Source organism: Schistocerca serialis, chromosome 6 (genome assembly GCF_023864345.2).
Source record: "Schistocerca serialis cubense isolate TAMUIC-IGC-003099 chromosome 6, iqSchSeri2.2, whole genome shotgun sequence".
NCBI classification, from domain to species: Eukaryota; Metazoa; Arthropoda; class Insecta; order Orthoptera; family Acrididae; genus Schistocerca; species Schistocerca serialis.
In genome coordinates, this window is record NC_064643.1 from 537,785,762 (window position 1) to 537,803,166 (window position 17,405).

At 41.2% G+C, this 17,405-nt stretch overlaps 1 protein-coding gene across 1 annotated transcript in view; it reads right to left on the reverse strand.

Moving 5' to 3' along the window:
* The window catches only part of LOC126484970 (potassium/sodium hyperpolarization-activated cyclic nucleotide-gated channel 2-like), a 343,363-nt gene extending 335,194 nt beyond the window's left edge, over positions 1 to 8,169 (reverse strand). Inside the window, exons 1-2 of the mRNA XM_050108572.1 lie at positions 8,134 to 8,169; positions 6,958 to 7,469 (exon numbers count right to left, since the gene is read on the reverse strand). Of these exons, the coding sequence (XP_049964529.1) occupies positions 6,958 to 7,469; positions 8,134 to 8,169 (548 nt within the window). The remainder of the gene's footprint in view (positions 1 to 6,957; positions 7,470 to 8,133) is intronic.
* Between the last annotated feature and the right edge of the window lie 9,236 nt (positions 8,170 to 17,405).

Here is a 17,405-nt window from a genome sequence, read left to right on the forward strand (position 1 = left end):
CTGCAGTGAACTGTGCGCTGATTTACCTGCAGTAAGTTTCAACAAACAGCGATATTTGGGACAGAGCCACAAAATTGTATGCGACTACACTGCACTACGCTACACTACAAGTGCGCGCAGTAACATTGGCGGTCCTCACTTCGAAAAAGTGTTATAATCTTAATCTGTTACTATAAAGCATAAGTTATTTATATTAGTTAAAAACCCTAAATTAAAAATTATTTCCGCCCTTCAGTTCCGTATCTTAATGTACTCACATTAGGATGCTGTACCATCCATATAATTTAACGTTAATGTTTTTTCATATCATGTATACTGGGTGAATCGAAAGGCGTCAATATGCGTCTTCCACATTTCGTTAGTAGTGATCGAGCTGGCAGAAACGCACACTACGCATGTCAGTGGAAAAGCAGAGGGAAGAAATTTTTCCCGCCTCCGCTCTTGGCTGAAGTAAAATTTGTTTCCTTGTGTGGTATTACATCACTTTGGCGATTTAGACATAACCTGTCAGTGGCGAAGAATCTCTTTTAACGCGTGTTGTAGGACCGGACGAGACAGTAGGCACTATGCTTGGCTCGAAGTGTTGAGAATCATTTGTGAAACACATCATTTGTGAAACACAACAAATGTGACAAACTTTCAAATTTTTAACCGAATTAGTATTCGTTAAAGTCTCACAACTGCAAATCAAGCATTTCCTGACTCTTCCTTACAACCTGCGCTTCTTATTTCTACGTCAGGAATCCCATCTTTTAAATATTGCTCACTATTTGCGATACACCCTGTATACTCAGATACAACATATCAAACATACCGCAGGAAAGACGGAAAGAAGGTAAGGTAGTGTTTCAAAAACAGCAGATTACGAGGACGTTACAGACGGAGAACAAACTCAAAGTTGATAAGGTTGGTGCACAAAACAAGCTTTTGTGATATTGGTGAACTACCTATCTGTCTAAGGTCATATGAGAAAACCGAGGAAAACCGTTACCAGAACGGCAAAACGTAAGTTTAAACGCTGTTCCCTTGTACTGGTTCCTGTGATATTCTGGGCCGCCTAGTTCAGTAAAGGACTGCAGACCGATGGTTCAAAGTAATTGCGAGCAGAATTCCTTGTACTAGTAAAAGACTTGACTTACGAACACGTCTACTTTTGTCCTATGAAATCGTACAAGGATATACTACCCAAAACGTTGTTAATTTGAACATTCGATGTAGTCTGAATTACATATTGCTAGAAACTGCGAACAGCAAACTGTGTTCTCCAATATACCGTTTTATATTATTATTTATACCCGAAATCCCTAATAGTGAGATATACATTGAAAAGTAATTTAGTGTTAGAGGCACTATGGAAGTTTATAGTTGTAAGCTCGAATTACAGGTTGATAAAACTATACTACGACACACACTTATACCAGTTATAGATGTGGTTTACTGTGTTTTCTGTCGAAACATTTAAACTTAGCACATATAGCTAGTTTTGTTTGCGAGAATGACGTAAGTACTGTTGGGTAGAAAATCTAAATAAACAAATAAATACGTAAATAATTTGAGGTATTAGGAGTTATTTTATAGAGCCGCCTTATAAAAGAGCACAATCGTTTGAGCTCCCCAAAATGTTTAGTATCTACAGAAAACGTCCAATAAAAAAATAACTAAATCGACGGATAAAAAGATAGAAAACAATGGGGCGCACTCTTCCTCTCGTGATGAATTATGTGTTATTTTAATTTCTTCATGCGTTCATTTATAGATCCAAGGGCTAAGAAAATCTCATTTTTGTGACTACTTGCACCAACCATTGTGCTTTCTTGACTAGCCTTTTAATACTTTACAATGACTTGCATCTTTGTGTGTCTTCAGGAAGCCACTACATTAGACACTACTGTCAGACAACTACGATTTCAGTGGGATGTCTATGTCCGGATGCCCTTAATTTCACAGTGTCTCGAATGTTACAACCGTAAACAGGGAGTGAATTTCGTAAGCTTTATTACCTTTGATTTCTTGGGAAGTTTTTGATCCTATTCCATTGAAGAATTATCGCTGTTCTGGGGCAATATTTTCTTTTTTTTAAGTTTTTTTTTCTATTTGTAAGCATCGATGTTTACAACGTATTTTACATCGCCCTGTCGAAACATTTAAACTTGACACATATAGGAAGTTTGGTTTGCGAGATAAATGTTGGGTAGAACATTTAAATAAACAAATACGATTTTCTAAGCAAATACGTACTTTCGCGTTCGTCCGCTTCCGACTGGCAAATGGTTCACTTTGTGGGACATACAGGTAGGAATGCGATTTCTTGACACATATTATCGGCAGTTATCTAAGGCCCGAATCAACTTCGTTAATTGCAGATTTAATTGCTTTAATAAAATGAAAACAAAAGCGGTAAAGAACAGTTACTAGCAACTGCCAAAGTACTTGTTATGCCAATAGGACTTAACAGGGATAAGAATTGTGGCGCTTAGTATTTTAGTTTTGTCGTTAATAATCCGCTCAACATTATTTTTCAACCCGACAGCCATTCACCTGGGTAGATATGTACCTGTACCAGTCGGCGTCTGACGACTTTCTCAGAAGACTTATTAACCAACTTTTCAAAGTAACAGAAAAACACATTACTGAAATGGTAAATGCCAGACTGATTTCAGATATCGATAATGTTACAGTTTTCATTCTTGATGTGACATGTCTCTAACTGTTTCGCGTAATGTAACTTCACAAACTCAGCTGTTCTACAAGTTCAAAATATAATGCAAAAGCAGAAGATAGTATCATTATCGCCACTATGGTGAGGCACAGTCCAAGTGCAAGGCACAGGCGGTTTGTAGTACCTAATACTCTATTTGCAAATATTTCCAAATCGTCTCTGTCAGTAGCATTAAATCTGGTCTCTACAGACATCGTTCATCGTTTTTTTAACACTTTTGTGGTTCAAGTATTTCGCTCTCTTCTGCACATTGAACTTGTGTGAGCTATAAAAGTGCAAAAAATGAATTTCATCTGCTTGAAGTACTTCGTTGTGTGTTTCGAAATAACGTCACTTCCACATCATCGTGCTAAAGATCGCAACGCATGTGTGTGTTTTTGTTCTTAAATACCTACTTGCTGATATACAAATATTTGTGAATAATGACGGGTTTTTATGAAATTCCTCGGAGTTTATAGAAACAGTAGACTGGTTGGTTAGATGAACTAAATAGCTGTATGGCAGCAGAACATATGAAAATAATGAGCCAGAGAGCGCCACCAAAAAAGACGTAGAAAGTGTTATTGTGGATAGCGACGGTCAAGGTCCACACGCACATAGAAAATTGGGTGAAACGCGAGAGTCAAAACTTTGTGCTGAAAGCAGAAAATCATGTTGACTGTGAGGGCGTGGAAGATGGAACATCACATTACAACTCGATAGAAAGAATTAAGCGGGAGTTATGGCAGTTTAGTTTCGGTATGTTTCTATGGCCTGTACGAATGGAATTCGCTTCATTACTCTGTGAAGGAAGAGGGGATGTAAAACGAAAACGAGGGCACGTGAGCTGCGAATTATCGGTTATCCGAAACCGGCCGTTATTTAGGGAAGGGGATTTAGCAGGAATTTTTAGCGCGCGCATGCCTGGAATAACCAGTAAGCGTTCGTTGGCCGCGTGTGCATAATGGATGAGCTGCGTCCCATCGAACGGGCCTCTATTATTAATCCGTAGATTAAACTGATCTATTGGCGTCGACTGCCCGACCTGCTTTTGCAATCCGTCATTTTCGCGACAGATCTTACAGAGCTGACAGAAAACTTCGTCCTTTGTTGCTCGGCTGACGCTTGTCTACTTCCAGAAAACTTTAGTTCTGACCTCTTTGAAATCTATGAGCTAGTCTATAGATTTTCTATTCGCGAAGAAAGCTCTAATGGTCTTTATGTCTGCAATGAATTTTTGTATTTGATCCGCAAAGCCGGCCGAAGTGGCCGTGCGGTTCTAGGCGCTGCAGTCTGGAACCGCAAGACCCCCGTTGGGTGGCTTGCGGAGTATCAATGTAGATGTAGATGTAGATGTAGACCGCTACGGTCGCAGGTTCGAATCCTGCCTCGGGCATGGATGTTTGTGATGTCCTTAGGTTAGTTAGGTTTAACTAGTTCTAAGTTCTAGGGGACTAATGACCTCAGCAGTTGAGTCCCATAGTGCTCAGAGCCATTTGAACCGTTTGATCCGCAAAGCTATTCAACATCTGAGTCATGTCTTAATAAATGACAGAGCTGGCGTTTAAAATATTACACTTAGAAATGATGTGTGAAACTTCTTTAAAATGCCAGCCTACAGTGCCGATGAGGTGGCAGTAATACAACAAACTGTCGTAAGCAAAAATCAACTCACGTTTTCGAACAGCCTTAATTTTGTTGTAAGGAAAGTATTTTGCGCCTGGTTTGGATCCATTAAAAATAGATAAAACTTCATATACTCTTATGATGATTTTTTTTGTGCTGGTGCAGGCACATGCAGATATTTGTTCAGGAAAGACTGTTTAAATAAATTCACAACTTTGTGTAAAATATTTTATTCTACAAGCTCGTATGTGATAATGATATTCTGAATGTTTGGTGGGCTCAACATTCTTTAGATTGGTTTTATGAACATCACGATGAAGTGCATGTGGAAATAAAGACGAGGTAAGCTTATGACACTCCCAGTGCTATTCTGCCAGGTGTCTGAAGTGAAACTGTATAGTCGTTAACTTGAGGTAGAACAAACATTTGTTTTCCTGAAATGGCTTTATTGCTCTGCTTTGATACGCATTTTAGTTAACATAGAAACTTTGTACGTAGCTATTATTCGCTAATTCTAACAGAGTACTTAGAAGATTTTCCGGCTTTTAAAATAAACTCATACGTGCTACAGTCAAGTAGTTGATCATTAGGCGTTAAGCATTATCACGTAACTGTAACACGCACATTTTTTTTTACTAGATGTCTTTGCTTCAGTATCAGTTGCCTTCTGTTGGCTGTTTAACAGGAACTTTACAGTCACATAACCCGTAACAAATCAGCTGACTAGCCCTGCAGTGGAGCCATGTATGACTTACCTGTACATGCTGTAACCTATTTTCATGATAGTCATAAGTGAAAAGCGAAAAGAAAAGTGGCGAGTTGGTAAGACTAGACCCTGCATCAATATTTCTTTATAGAAACTAAGGTCTCATGTGGCTGCAGTATGCAACACTACATCATTTTATTAATTTTTGTTGGAGAACACTGCAGTTGTTTTCGTCTATTACACGGTAGGAAATACTGCAACCAGCCACAAGATTTTTTTGTAATGATTTTATTATACGATTACTAATAAAGGAGGGCTTCTCAGGAAGGCAGTACAATATATACAGCAGATATAAGTGTAAAAATACGTAATCGCAAAAGCTTCGTTATGTTTTAGGACACAAATGTAAAATTTGTAAAGAAGTCCACGGTGCCCTCTGTCGACGGGTTCAGGCCCGTAACTAGTAATGGTACAACAAGATCATTTTAAAAAAGCTTGTGGCTTGCTGCAGTATTTACTAATCAACACTAAAATACTGGAGCAGAGTGTTTTCCTGGCGGAGGCGCAGGTGCGTGCGACCCACGTCCGCGAACGTCGTTCAAAGACGCTACAGAGCGTCAGAGTTACACGCATCGGTGCCAGTAAATGAATGTACGTACAGGGTGATTCTGTGATGACGTTACGAACTTCCAGGAATGGTGGAGAAGGATTGTATCAATACTAGGTAAAAATCCCTGTATCGGAAAACACCTTGAAAGTTATAAGCGAAAACAGTTCTGATACCTCTGACAGTGTAATAAATTTGCTGATACTGTTGTTGCTAAGACTGTTCAAATGGGTCTGAGCACTATGGGACTTAAAATATGAGGTCATCCATGTCCGAGGCAGGATTCGAACCTGCGACCGTAGCTGTCGCGCGGTTCCAGGCTGTAGCGCCTAGAACCGCTCGGCCACATCGGCCGGCCTCTAAGACTGTAGTGTAGGAAACTTTCAGCGGTGGTAGTGGGGACCAAAATAAGAAAAAATGTCTAATAAACATGGAACTTAAAAAGCATACCTTAAAAGCTATGAGCAGTTGTTCAATAGGAGAGATATGTTTCACACTAGCGAACGTGAACAAGTACTTATAGTTCCTTAGGTATGCATTTTACAGCCCATGTTTACTGGCCACTTTCTGCTTGTTTTGGTCCATACTACCGCCTCTCAAAGTTTCCCTCCCTACATTCTTAGCAACAACAGTACCGGTACATATGTTCCACTGTCTGCGGGCCGGCCGGTGTGGCCGTGCGGTTCTAGGCACTTCAGTCTGGAACCGCGTGACCGCTACGGCTGCCTCGGGCATGGATGTGTGTGCTGTCCTTAGGTTAGTTAGGTCTAAGTAGTTGTAAGTTATAGGGGACTGATGACCACAGATGTTAAGTCCCGTAGTGCTCAGAACCATTTGAACCACTGTCTGCGGTATCGAAGCTGTTTTCGCTTATTCAAGGCGTTCGTTACAGGTACCCTTACCTAAAATTGTGCATTTATGCTTCTCCATCATCCTTGCAAGTTTGTTACATCGTCACGGAATCACCCTGTGTATACACAAATTTACCAGCGCTAGTAGCTTTCACGCTGTGCAGCGTCTTTGCATGACGTTCCCGGGCATGGTTCCTAATCAAAATATCATGTACACCCTCCTCTACAAGTCCTAGAAGTTTGTAGCGGGAATTTTCGAACATCCTGTTTGGGAAGTGCTATGGCACTCATTCTGGGCTATGTAAGGACGTTATGATAATCACGGGGATGGAGGAGAGTCGTGAGATGGTAACAACACTGTCATGTAGCAGCCTTGTACGTCACTACTCTTCCGGAGCTTAAAGTTTTCTTGGCAGAGGCGGGCGGACACGCGCGCACACATACGTAAGGAAACAGCTGTGGCACTGACCTGAAGCTGGAACAGGGGTGGATGACCCAGTGTCCGGCGGCTTTCTGGCGGATGCGCTCCTTCATGAGCGCCTTCTTGCTGCCGAAGAGCTTCATGGCGAGCTTGTTGTCGGTGGGCTGGAAGATGGCCTGCAGCTGGTTCTTGAGGAAGCTCTGCTTCTCGCTGGCGGCCAGCGGGTTGGGGCCGGGCTCCTCCTTGGGCGTCCCGTAGAGGCTGACGTCGTCGCCGGCGCCCCCGAAGTGCACCTTGCCCGCGGCGGCGCCCGGGCCGGCGTTCGCCGCCGGGTCCTTGTTCATGTTGGACAGCGAGCTGGACAGGAAGTCGGCGATGAGCAGCGTCTCGTCGTCGATGGCCGTCACCAGCGAGTCGGTGCACGTGTTGGTGTTCTCGATGCTGATCTTGATGGAGTCATCCTTGAGCTCCTCCTCCGACTGCGCGCTGCCCACTGGCGCGGCGCTGGGCCGGCCGTTGGCGAGGCGCAGGCTGGGCGCGCGCCGCCGCTCCCCGTCCCTCTCCGCCGACTCCCTGCAACAGCCAATCGCCGCCGGCGCTCAGGTCACGTGCCGGCGCCGCCGCCGCCGCGCCGCTGCCGACCGCCACATGGGAAACAGCTGAGCGCAGGTAAGGGCTCGGCGCAAGGGCAAAGCGCGCACGAGGCGGCGCGCGCCGCGAGGGCCCACAGCCGCTCTGCCTGTTCTTAATGAGGGACGAAAGCGAAAGCGACCAAAGTTGTAAAAGAAAAATTATTGGCTCTTCACCCAAGTGGCACAAAAATATCAATTCCTCAATATTATGTTCCGATTCCATTCCAATGTGCGATTAAAAAAAAAAAAAAAAAAAAAATAGACCAACGGAAAAAAAATCGCGGCACCAAAAATTAACTAATGTAGAGTAACGAAATTTCTGAAATATATTTGTCTAGGTAACATATTTAAGCGATTAACATTGCAAGCTCACAGGTTAACGTAAGCACGAGCACTGGACTCGCATTCGGGAGGACGACGGCTCAATCCCGTCTCCAACCATCCTGATTTAGGTTTTCCGTGATTTCCCTAAATCGCTTCAGGCAAATGCCGGGATGGTTCCTCTGAAAGGGCACGGCCGATTTCCTTCCCTAACCCGAGCATGAGCTCCGTCTCTAATGACCTCGTTGTCGACGGGACGTTAAACACTAACCACCACCTCCACTAAGCGCGAGATAAGCCATTGCATATGTGAAATGCTATTAAGTTAATAACCGATGTAACCGCCAGAATGTTTGTAAGTAGGCTGTTTAGGTTCTTATATTGGTAACGCCACCGCCACGTAGTACTCTATTTGAAAATCACTGACTGTGCTGTGTGAAGGCTGTGGATGGTTTGCATTGTTGTCTGCCATTGTAGTGTTGGGCAGTTGGCTGTTAACAGCGCGTAGCGTTGCGTAGTTGGAGGTGAGCCGCCAGCAGTGGTGGATGTGGGGGGAGAGATGGCGGAATTTTGAGAGCGGACGATCTGGACGTGTGTCCATCAGAAAGAGTAAATTTGTAATACTGCATATCATGGACTGATATATATATATACATATATATAATGACATTTGAACACTATTATGGTAAATACATTGTTGTTCTCTATCAAAATCTTTCTTTTGCTAACTATGCCTATCAGTAGTTAGTGCCTTCAGTAGTTTGAATCTTTTATTTAGCTGGCAGTACTGGCGCTCGCTGTATTGCAGCAGTTCGAGTAACGAAGATTTTTGTGAGATAAGTGATTTGTGAAACGTATAGGTTAATTTAGTCAGAGCCATTCTCTTGTAGGGATTATTGAAAGTCCGATTGCGTTGCGCTAAAAAATATTGTGTGTCAGTTTAAGCACAGTCATGTATAATTTTTCTAAGAGGACGTTTCATGTTGACTGCAAGCATGCAAACGTGTACGCGTAGTGTTGTACAGGTGCCAGATGTCAAATGTCAGTCTCTTGGACGGAGTTTGTAACGTTCTCTGGCAGCATGCATCCAAAGTGGAAGTTAAAAGAACATTTCGATGTATAATGCTCACTGTAACAAATAATTTATATGTATTTCTGTTAATTGAATTTCAAAAGGACACTTAATCTTTTGAGGAAAAAGATAATTATGAATTTTGCTATTATAAATGATTATTCAAAGAGTGTGAAATACTATTTGTGGCGGAGGATGTGACAACCGCCACAGAAGAAACGATGTGTAATTAAAAATGACAAAGACTGTACAAGAATTAGTTAAGATATAAATAGGCAATAAATTGTAACAGAATCGCTTGTCTTCTGCACGGACTGAATGGGAGAGGAACCCGTGACGTTGCATTAGGCTATTAGGTAGCCTCCATTTGCCATAAGTCGATTATCGACGCCATTTGCAGCTGGGTTTGTAAAAGGTGTGCAATTGTTTCTGTTAAAATATATTTATCTAGTAAAATCTATTTGTCACAATTACAGCAAAGTTCGCACCGGACATTACCCATATTATTTAAGAAATTTGAGCATTTTATTGGACATCGCTGGCGGTGCGGAGCTGTGCCGCGAGCGAGCAGTATGCAGCAGCGGCAGATTTAAATATACGATCGCAATAATCACATCCTAAAAAGGGTACAGGTAGAGGTGAAGGAAAATAATGAACTGTTTCTTTTCACAGCATTCCAGAATAAAAAGAGATGGTAGATTTTATCTTGTGCATTCACAGGTGAATACAAGCTGCAGCTTTTGTAAATTTTCATTCAAAAAAGTGATAAATTCTGAACATATCGTAAAGTGTATTTAAAAGTGGATAATTTTCATCAGAGCTTAGCAATAAAAATGAAAACATATTCATATAGTAAAGATAGTCTTATGCTTCAAAGCTAGTCGGGGTATACCCAGTTAAACAAAAATACACTGCAACGTGAAAATGTTTGCTAACTTCAATGGAGAATAATATTTTCATTCTTGCACAAACAGCTTTAGTACGTGAATAAAAGTAAAACTTGAATCATTATTTTGGAATATTCAAAGAAATTCATTTTTATTACTCTGCAACAGAATATTTCATGCATAAAGTAATAATCACAGATGAAAAATTTATTGCAACCTTTAATTTCTCATGTCCATCCACGTATATGTTAACTTCAATCTCAATGGTTTCCCAATCAAATTAAACGCAAAAAGCAAAGAAAGTTTAAAACCAGACGGTCAATTCTTGAATAATTAAAACAGACAGAATCGCATTAAAGGTTCCATGCCTGATGCATTTGGTCGGTCAATACAATGACGGTTAATGCTGTTTGTGAATGACGCTGGAGTTGTCTGATAATGTCCCATACGCGCTCGATTGGAGACTGATCTGGTGACCGAGCCGACCAAGACAACATGTAGCGTATGGTGGGTTACAACAGCGGTATGTGGGCAAGCATTATCCTGCTGGAAAACACCCACTGGGAGGCCGTTAATGAATGGTACCATGACACGTCGAATGACATGAAGTAGAAATTTGCAATTAGGACGCATGTGATAACCGCGAGAGTGCTCTTGCTGTCATATTAAATCGCACTCCAGGCCGTAACTACTACTGTCCAGTGTGTCTCGCACACACACATGGGTTGATTGCAGCCCTTAACTGGTCACCACATAAGCAACACACGGCCATCACTGACACCGAGGCACAACCAACTTTCAGCAGATCTCCACTCTGCCCTCTAATTCACAAATGGTTCAAATGGCTCTAAGCACTATGGGACTTAACATCTGAAGTCTTCAGTCCCCTAGACTTAAAACTACTTAGACCTAACTAACCTAAGGACACCACACACATCCATGCCCGACGCAGGATTCGAACCTGCGACTGTAGCAGCAGCGCAGTTCCGGACTGGAGCGCCTAGAACCGTTCGGCCACCGCGGCTGGCGATAAACGAAGACTGGAAGTAATTCTGTGAAGGCTTAACCTATAAATTTCTTCATCGTGTTGAATTAGTGCACCACACCAACCCAGTTATATCCTACACGGTGCATGGGATCAACTCTTGTCCGTCTCGCTTCCCTGTCTACGAGTTATACCTATAGAAGGTACAGGTACATCACGGGAACAATACCGTTTTACTGCCTTGATGTGCGTTGGTGTGCTGCATTAGTCCAACAGGCGGAAGTAGTTCATAGACTAAGCGTTCACAATATTATTTCCAGTCTTCTATTAACATTGTTATTATTATCTTCTTCTTCTTCTTCACTACATGTGTTAGGCAAATTGCCTGTTTCGGATGCTAAAATCGCTGTTCAGGTTGAAAGCACTGGTGCATACAGTACATCGATCCTTTTTAAATTTGCATTATTTTTTGAAAACAATATCGAAGGTGCAGAATTAAAAATGGATATACCAACTGAATTTATAGCCTACTTTTGGTCAGATATTGGTGTTAGAAAGAAGTTGAAAGATGTTGAAAAAATTATTAATCAGGGTAACTCGAAGATATTTAAAAGATGAGTGTGATACCGAAGTGAAACGGTCTTCTCATACGTGCCTCCATTTTTACCTGGCTGTGGAAAAAGTCTGGTATTTTACTTTTCACTTCAAAGTGTGTAAATTGAAAAGATCACATGAAAAATGCACGGAACATGTACAGATTGACTGTACAACAAACATCTACAACGTCCCTCGGTTAAGGAAGTTGAACAGGTGCAACCATTAAGAAGTAGAGGTTAACGGCATACTTATGGAAGAAGATAAGCATATTCATATCTTTCCGGTAGTATTGTGGCCTATTTAGTGACTGCTGTTTATTGTGGTCACTTTGCAATATATTTTACTAGTTAGTCTCAACGTAAATTCATCTTTTCGTATCATATAAAAAAAGGAATAAGAAACATTTGTTCGTAAAATGAAAATAATGTTGATATAGTGAGCTGTTACCAGTGGTCCTGTGATTAAATGACTATGGGGAATCATGAGAAGTCTAAAACTATCAACGAGGAAAGAATCGCAATGAAACAGCTGCGATATTACGTCCATCTTGGCCGATATGTAAACTGACCCATTAGTATCGTCATTTGCAGCAAGATTTATATTTTTCTCGTCTTGACGTCTTTTACTACCGAATACAAGCTCCCCTGGATAATTATATCTATTTTCTGCCTCAGTTTCATTTGTCATCAAAGCAGAAGAAAAATTCGTGTCAAGGCGATGCAAAAAAAAAATTGAAACACTCTCTTATTAGGAATGAGAATGGAAGTAAGTCCGAAGCCATCATAAAGAATTAAGATATTCTGTAATATATTTAAATGAATAATTTCGAAGAAGCAAATAAAGAAAGGTTATTTAGGGAAGTCCTTCGTACTTCGTTCCGTTATTTCACGGTAAAATTTAATACTTCACTCCAGTTTTATTACATCTAAATTTACCGGGACAGTAAATTTATGCCTAACGAAACTAAAGACGTCTTAAGAAAGGGTAAAAGTCGTTCACTTTAATAAGTGCCGCGTACACCCAAGAAAGCAACAAACCATTATACAGTTCATTACCACCATTGATATGTTGTTCTGTGGATATTAGGTGACTAAAGAGGCTAATTTTCCCGTTCACGAAATTAGGACCCAATCTGTAACCGAAGAACAGTGCAAGGTGCACAGTGGCTTTGAGATACCCCACGGAAGGGGCAGAATTCAAATTCCCGCCAGGCTTAATTTCCTGAAATCTCCTCAAGCGACCACCAGTCAGAATTTTTTAACTGGTCTGCAGCAGATTTCCTCAGTAACACATTTCACTCAGTACCGTTACTACCTTGACCTCCACATGACGGAATGTTAGAATATGTTGTGCCCTCTCCTAGAGTAGATGTTATCTCTCAGGAAAAAGCAGAGGCCACCTTCTGCCCACCGAGTGAGAGGCAGCCTGCGATTCGCGTACGCAGCAAGCAGAATGAGCTGCAGGCTTCCTTGGCTTCTCGCGGCAGCGGCCTACTAACAGCCAGTATGACCCCGTTTCGTTTGAGGGACTGCAAGGAAACAAAATAAATCGTCACGGTCGAGCAGTAGATTTAACGAACCGAAACTTATTGTCGTTCCCTTCCAAACGCTCAGCTCTCTATCGATGCATAACTGCACCACAGGCCGGATGCTGAACTGGCAGAGCGTTGCGTTTAAAACTCAGCGATACAGTTAATTCCAAGTCAAGTCCGCAACATTTTCTCGTCTTCTCGGCTCATAGAGTGCTGCAGAGTTGCAGATCGCCTAGGCGTTGATTTCATTCTTAACGACGTGTAACTACAGGCACTTAGTTGCATAATATTTCTCTTACGTGGACGTCACGCTATGTGCAGCACAATTATTTAGACAGCTGTTTGTCGCAGAATTTCTCACACTATCCCTCACGCATATTGGAATATTAAATGGTCGAGCTTTAATTCATGTTTTATTTATGCAGCACTCTTCCGCAGGAACAGGTGTAGGATCTCAATAATTATTTTAAAAAATACGTATAATGAAAATGGCAAACTAAATAAAATATTGCAAGTGGGAAATAAATAATAAGGGAAGCAAAAATTATCATTAATTATTATATACATGTGGCATCAAATATTGTTCCGCACAACTGGTAAACTGGGTGTTGTGTGATGTCCTTAGGTTAGCTAGGTTTTAGTAGTTCTAAGTTCTAGGGGACTGATGACCATAGATGTTAAGTCCCATAGCGCTCAGAGCCATTTGAACCATTTTTGAAGAACTGGTAAAGTATTTCTTTAACGGGCACAGAATTTGGCAACTATGTAGTACGATGAAACCGATCAAAGTAGTTCAGTAGTTAGGACACCTGACTCGCACTCGGGATGACGACGGCTCAAACACAAGTCCGGCCATCCTAGTTTAGGTTTTCCGTGATTTCTCTAAATTGCTTAAGGCAAAGGCTGAGATGGTTCCCTTCACAACGGCACACCCGATTTCTTTCTCCAACCTTCCCTAATCCGCGTTTGTGCTCCGTCTCTAATGACCTCGTTGTCGACGGGACGTTAAACATTAATCTCCTCCTGCTCCTAGTACGATGAAGAACAGAAAAGCAAAAGACGAAGATTCCGGATTAACGCGTCCATCGTGGGAAATATAGTTGCAATGAAATAGAACATTCGAATGATACATCTCGTGCAACAACCTTAACGGTACAATAAGAAAAGTGTGGTCAAGTAGACATAATGTGACGGAAACGAAAGTGGTTTTGAAAGTAGTTTTCCTCATGCTTGATCCTAAATAAAATATCACAACGTTCATCATTTTTTTACGGGGCTCTGTTTTCTGCACCACACTTCGCAATGTGTGGTGGTATCAGGTATCAGCCTTCTTAATTAACAGGTGTTCTCATATTGATAAGTTAGTTCGGATCGTGTCTAACCGTTAGCACGTTACACGAATAGCCTTCTCGCTTCATGTAAATCTCTTCTTGTAAACCAGACAGACAGTTTTAAAAGTATCATTTATCGAATGAAACGGTTCATGGATTAATGAAATTATGACAATACAAATGCTCATTTACTTTTAAGTAACACTCGATCTCAATATGCGTACAGTTTGTGGAGTTCATCTCTTGGCAACACTAACACAAGTTTATTCGATTTCGAAGAGGGATCGTTCCTTTGGAGAGGCCTTGGATGGACCACTTATATTGACCGTCATGGCCTATTTGTAATGTTTGAATGCGCCATTTAGTTCCCTGGTTTTTAATAACACAGCCGCCGAGTGACTGACGAGCTACCGGAATGGAGTATTTTGTGAGTATTAAGTGGGTTGAAACTGTTCCCGACCATTGTAATTGGTCGAGCTATGCGGCCACTGACGCGACGGGTGGATTAACAGCAACGGGCCGTTGGCAGCGAGACGATACATTATGTAGCGGTGGTCAAGGAATGCCCAATTGCGCCCGCTGCTGACTGAAAATATTTAATGATATTCCTACAAGCCAGTCCTGTATCGTCTTGTCATGAAAGATATCTTGTATTGCATGTACTCACCAGACCGGATTTGCTTGACTGGAATTTGAAATGAAATAATACCGATTTCTGATAGCCAGGGAATTACGGCACGATATGCGTATGAGAATAAGAATAATATAGCGCCGCTTATTTACTACATTTCTTGATATGTAATTGGTAGTTGCCTTTATCGAGTGAATTTATTAGTATTCGTCCTTGATTCAATTTTGCATTTAGAAGGATTATTATTTACTGTATGAGAAAATATTTATGTCAAAGTGACACTATTTGAAAGATATTACGTTCGGTGGAAGCAAAAATTCTTAGCAGCCGCGATAGTTTTGATTTCTCCCCATATTGAGTAGGAAGTCAGATAACTGTTGTGTGTGAAATCTTATGGGACTTAACTGCTAAGATCATCAGTCCATAGAAGCCAGATAACTGGAAAGATTATCTAGGGCTGGTTAACTAAGATAGTTAAATTACTCGGGGATGTATATTTTTACGTCCCTTTGTGCTGCATCCACTTGACTCGATGACTCTTGCTAGATAAATCCAAGTTCTTACGGGCTGTTGGTGAACTAAAACCTCACAATTCATGATAAATTATAGCCCGTCGAAAGCTGACAGGACACAGGTGATGTCTTTCCTCATCCTTCACAATCTGGGAATGTGCTCCCCCTGAATTTCTGTGGTTAGCACTTATAAGTCAGTTATAGCATCCCTAAACACATTGGTTTCTCGCTAACTTAGGAAAGGCTGTATGTTAGGCAACACTGAGGTGCACGGGACGACGTAATACAAGCGCCAAACTTTGTTTCATATTAATTTTGAGGAGGAAGTAAAACTAGAATAGGTTATCAGTGCGCGAACAGTGTTCTCATAACTTTACCCTTACTACCTTCTCTGACAACAGTATTGTCAGAGAATGAAATATATCTCGTTTTTCGTATGAGATATTTCATTCTGGTTTTCTCCGCCTTTTATGAGGCGGTTGCTGTCAAGCGTATGGTATTCCCTGACGTTATTTACAAACCGCAAAGGCTTCGGTCTTTTGTCTTGTTACTCTGCATACAATGTATTTCGTACGACTGTCTCGTAGAAATCCAGTAAACTTAACGTGCTCTATGCAATGTCGGCTCCTAGCGGGCTACTAAACGGTTCTTGAATGTTAATAGCGTCATGGTTAACACACTTACTCAGTTCGTAAAATGCTGGAAAGTCTTTAATTTTTCAGCTGTTTTACTTAAGCACGTCTACGTACATACTACGCAAACCATCACACAGTGCATTGCGGCAGGTACCTTGTACCGTTGCTAATCGTTACATTTCCTGTTCCTCTCACAAAAGGAGCGAGGGAAAAGCAACTTTCTGTATGCTTCCATACGAATCCTGATTTCAAACTTCTTGTCCTTAAGATCCTTGATGTACGTTGGTGGCAATGGAACTGTCGGTGAAAAATGTCGGTTCTCTAAACTTTCTCAATTGTGTTTCGCGAAAGGAAGGACTTCTAGCAGCCAGGTATTACCATTTCAGTCTACGCAATATTCCCACAATAGTCGAGAGTTGATTCAACACGTCTAACAGCACACCTCTGAAGTCTTCCTTTACTCCGCCCTTATAGGAACCCCAGAAACTCAATCAGTACTTTAGAATGGGTAGCACAGTGTTGTGTATGCGATTTCCTTTATACGTTTCTCCACAGTTATTCCACCAAACAGATGTCGCCCATTCGCTTTCCCTACATCCGATATTACATGATCGTACGTTTATGTTGCTTTGCAACGTTACACCCGGGTATTTAATGAACTGGAAACGTTTCTTTGGTCATGTAGATATTCACAAAAATGTTCATGTGTTTTACTCGCATGTTTTTTTAATATATTTTTGGCATCCCTGTCAAATAAGACTGATGCCTATTATTACCTCTTTTTCCAGTTCATTGCGGTGTGATACCGTAACCAGTAGCACCAGTTTCAAAAAACAGTCTTGGTTGAAAACTGGATTTTTTAAATTTTATTTATCCTCCTATGACGCATTTTTTCAATTCATGATGGTTTGATACAGCAACGAGTTCTAACAATATGAAAGAACTCACAGTCTTGGTTGCAAAACTGGAATTTTTATTTTATTCATCTTCCAATGACACGTACTGGAGGCTGAATAAACTAAAAAATTCAGTTTTGCAACCAAAATCTTTGTTCTTTCATATCCTATCATAACTTATGGTTCTGACATTCCTCCCCCCCCCCCCCCCCCCAATTTACTGTTTGTTGGTCTTTAATAACTTCGTCATTGACCGTGTGCTAAATCCTGATCTACCTGCCACTGAAATGAACATGATAAATATAACCTCCTCGCAAACAATTAATTGGTTTTCATCCTCTAGTCCACCGTTTATTATTTAATAGTCTATCACCAGAAACTTCGGACTGAAAGTAATCCAACACTAAGTATCCCTAAAGCAAGACTTTCAAGACTGATTTGTTTCTCATTTCGCTGAACTTTTTTC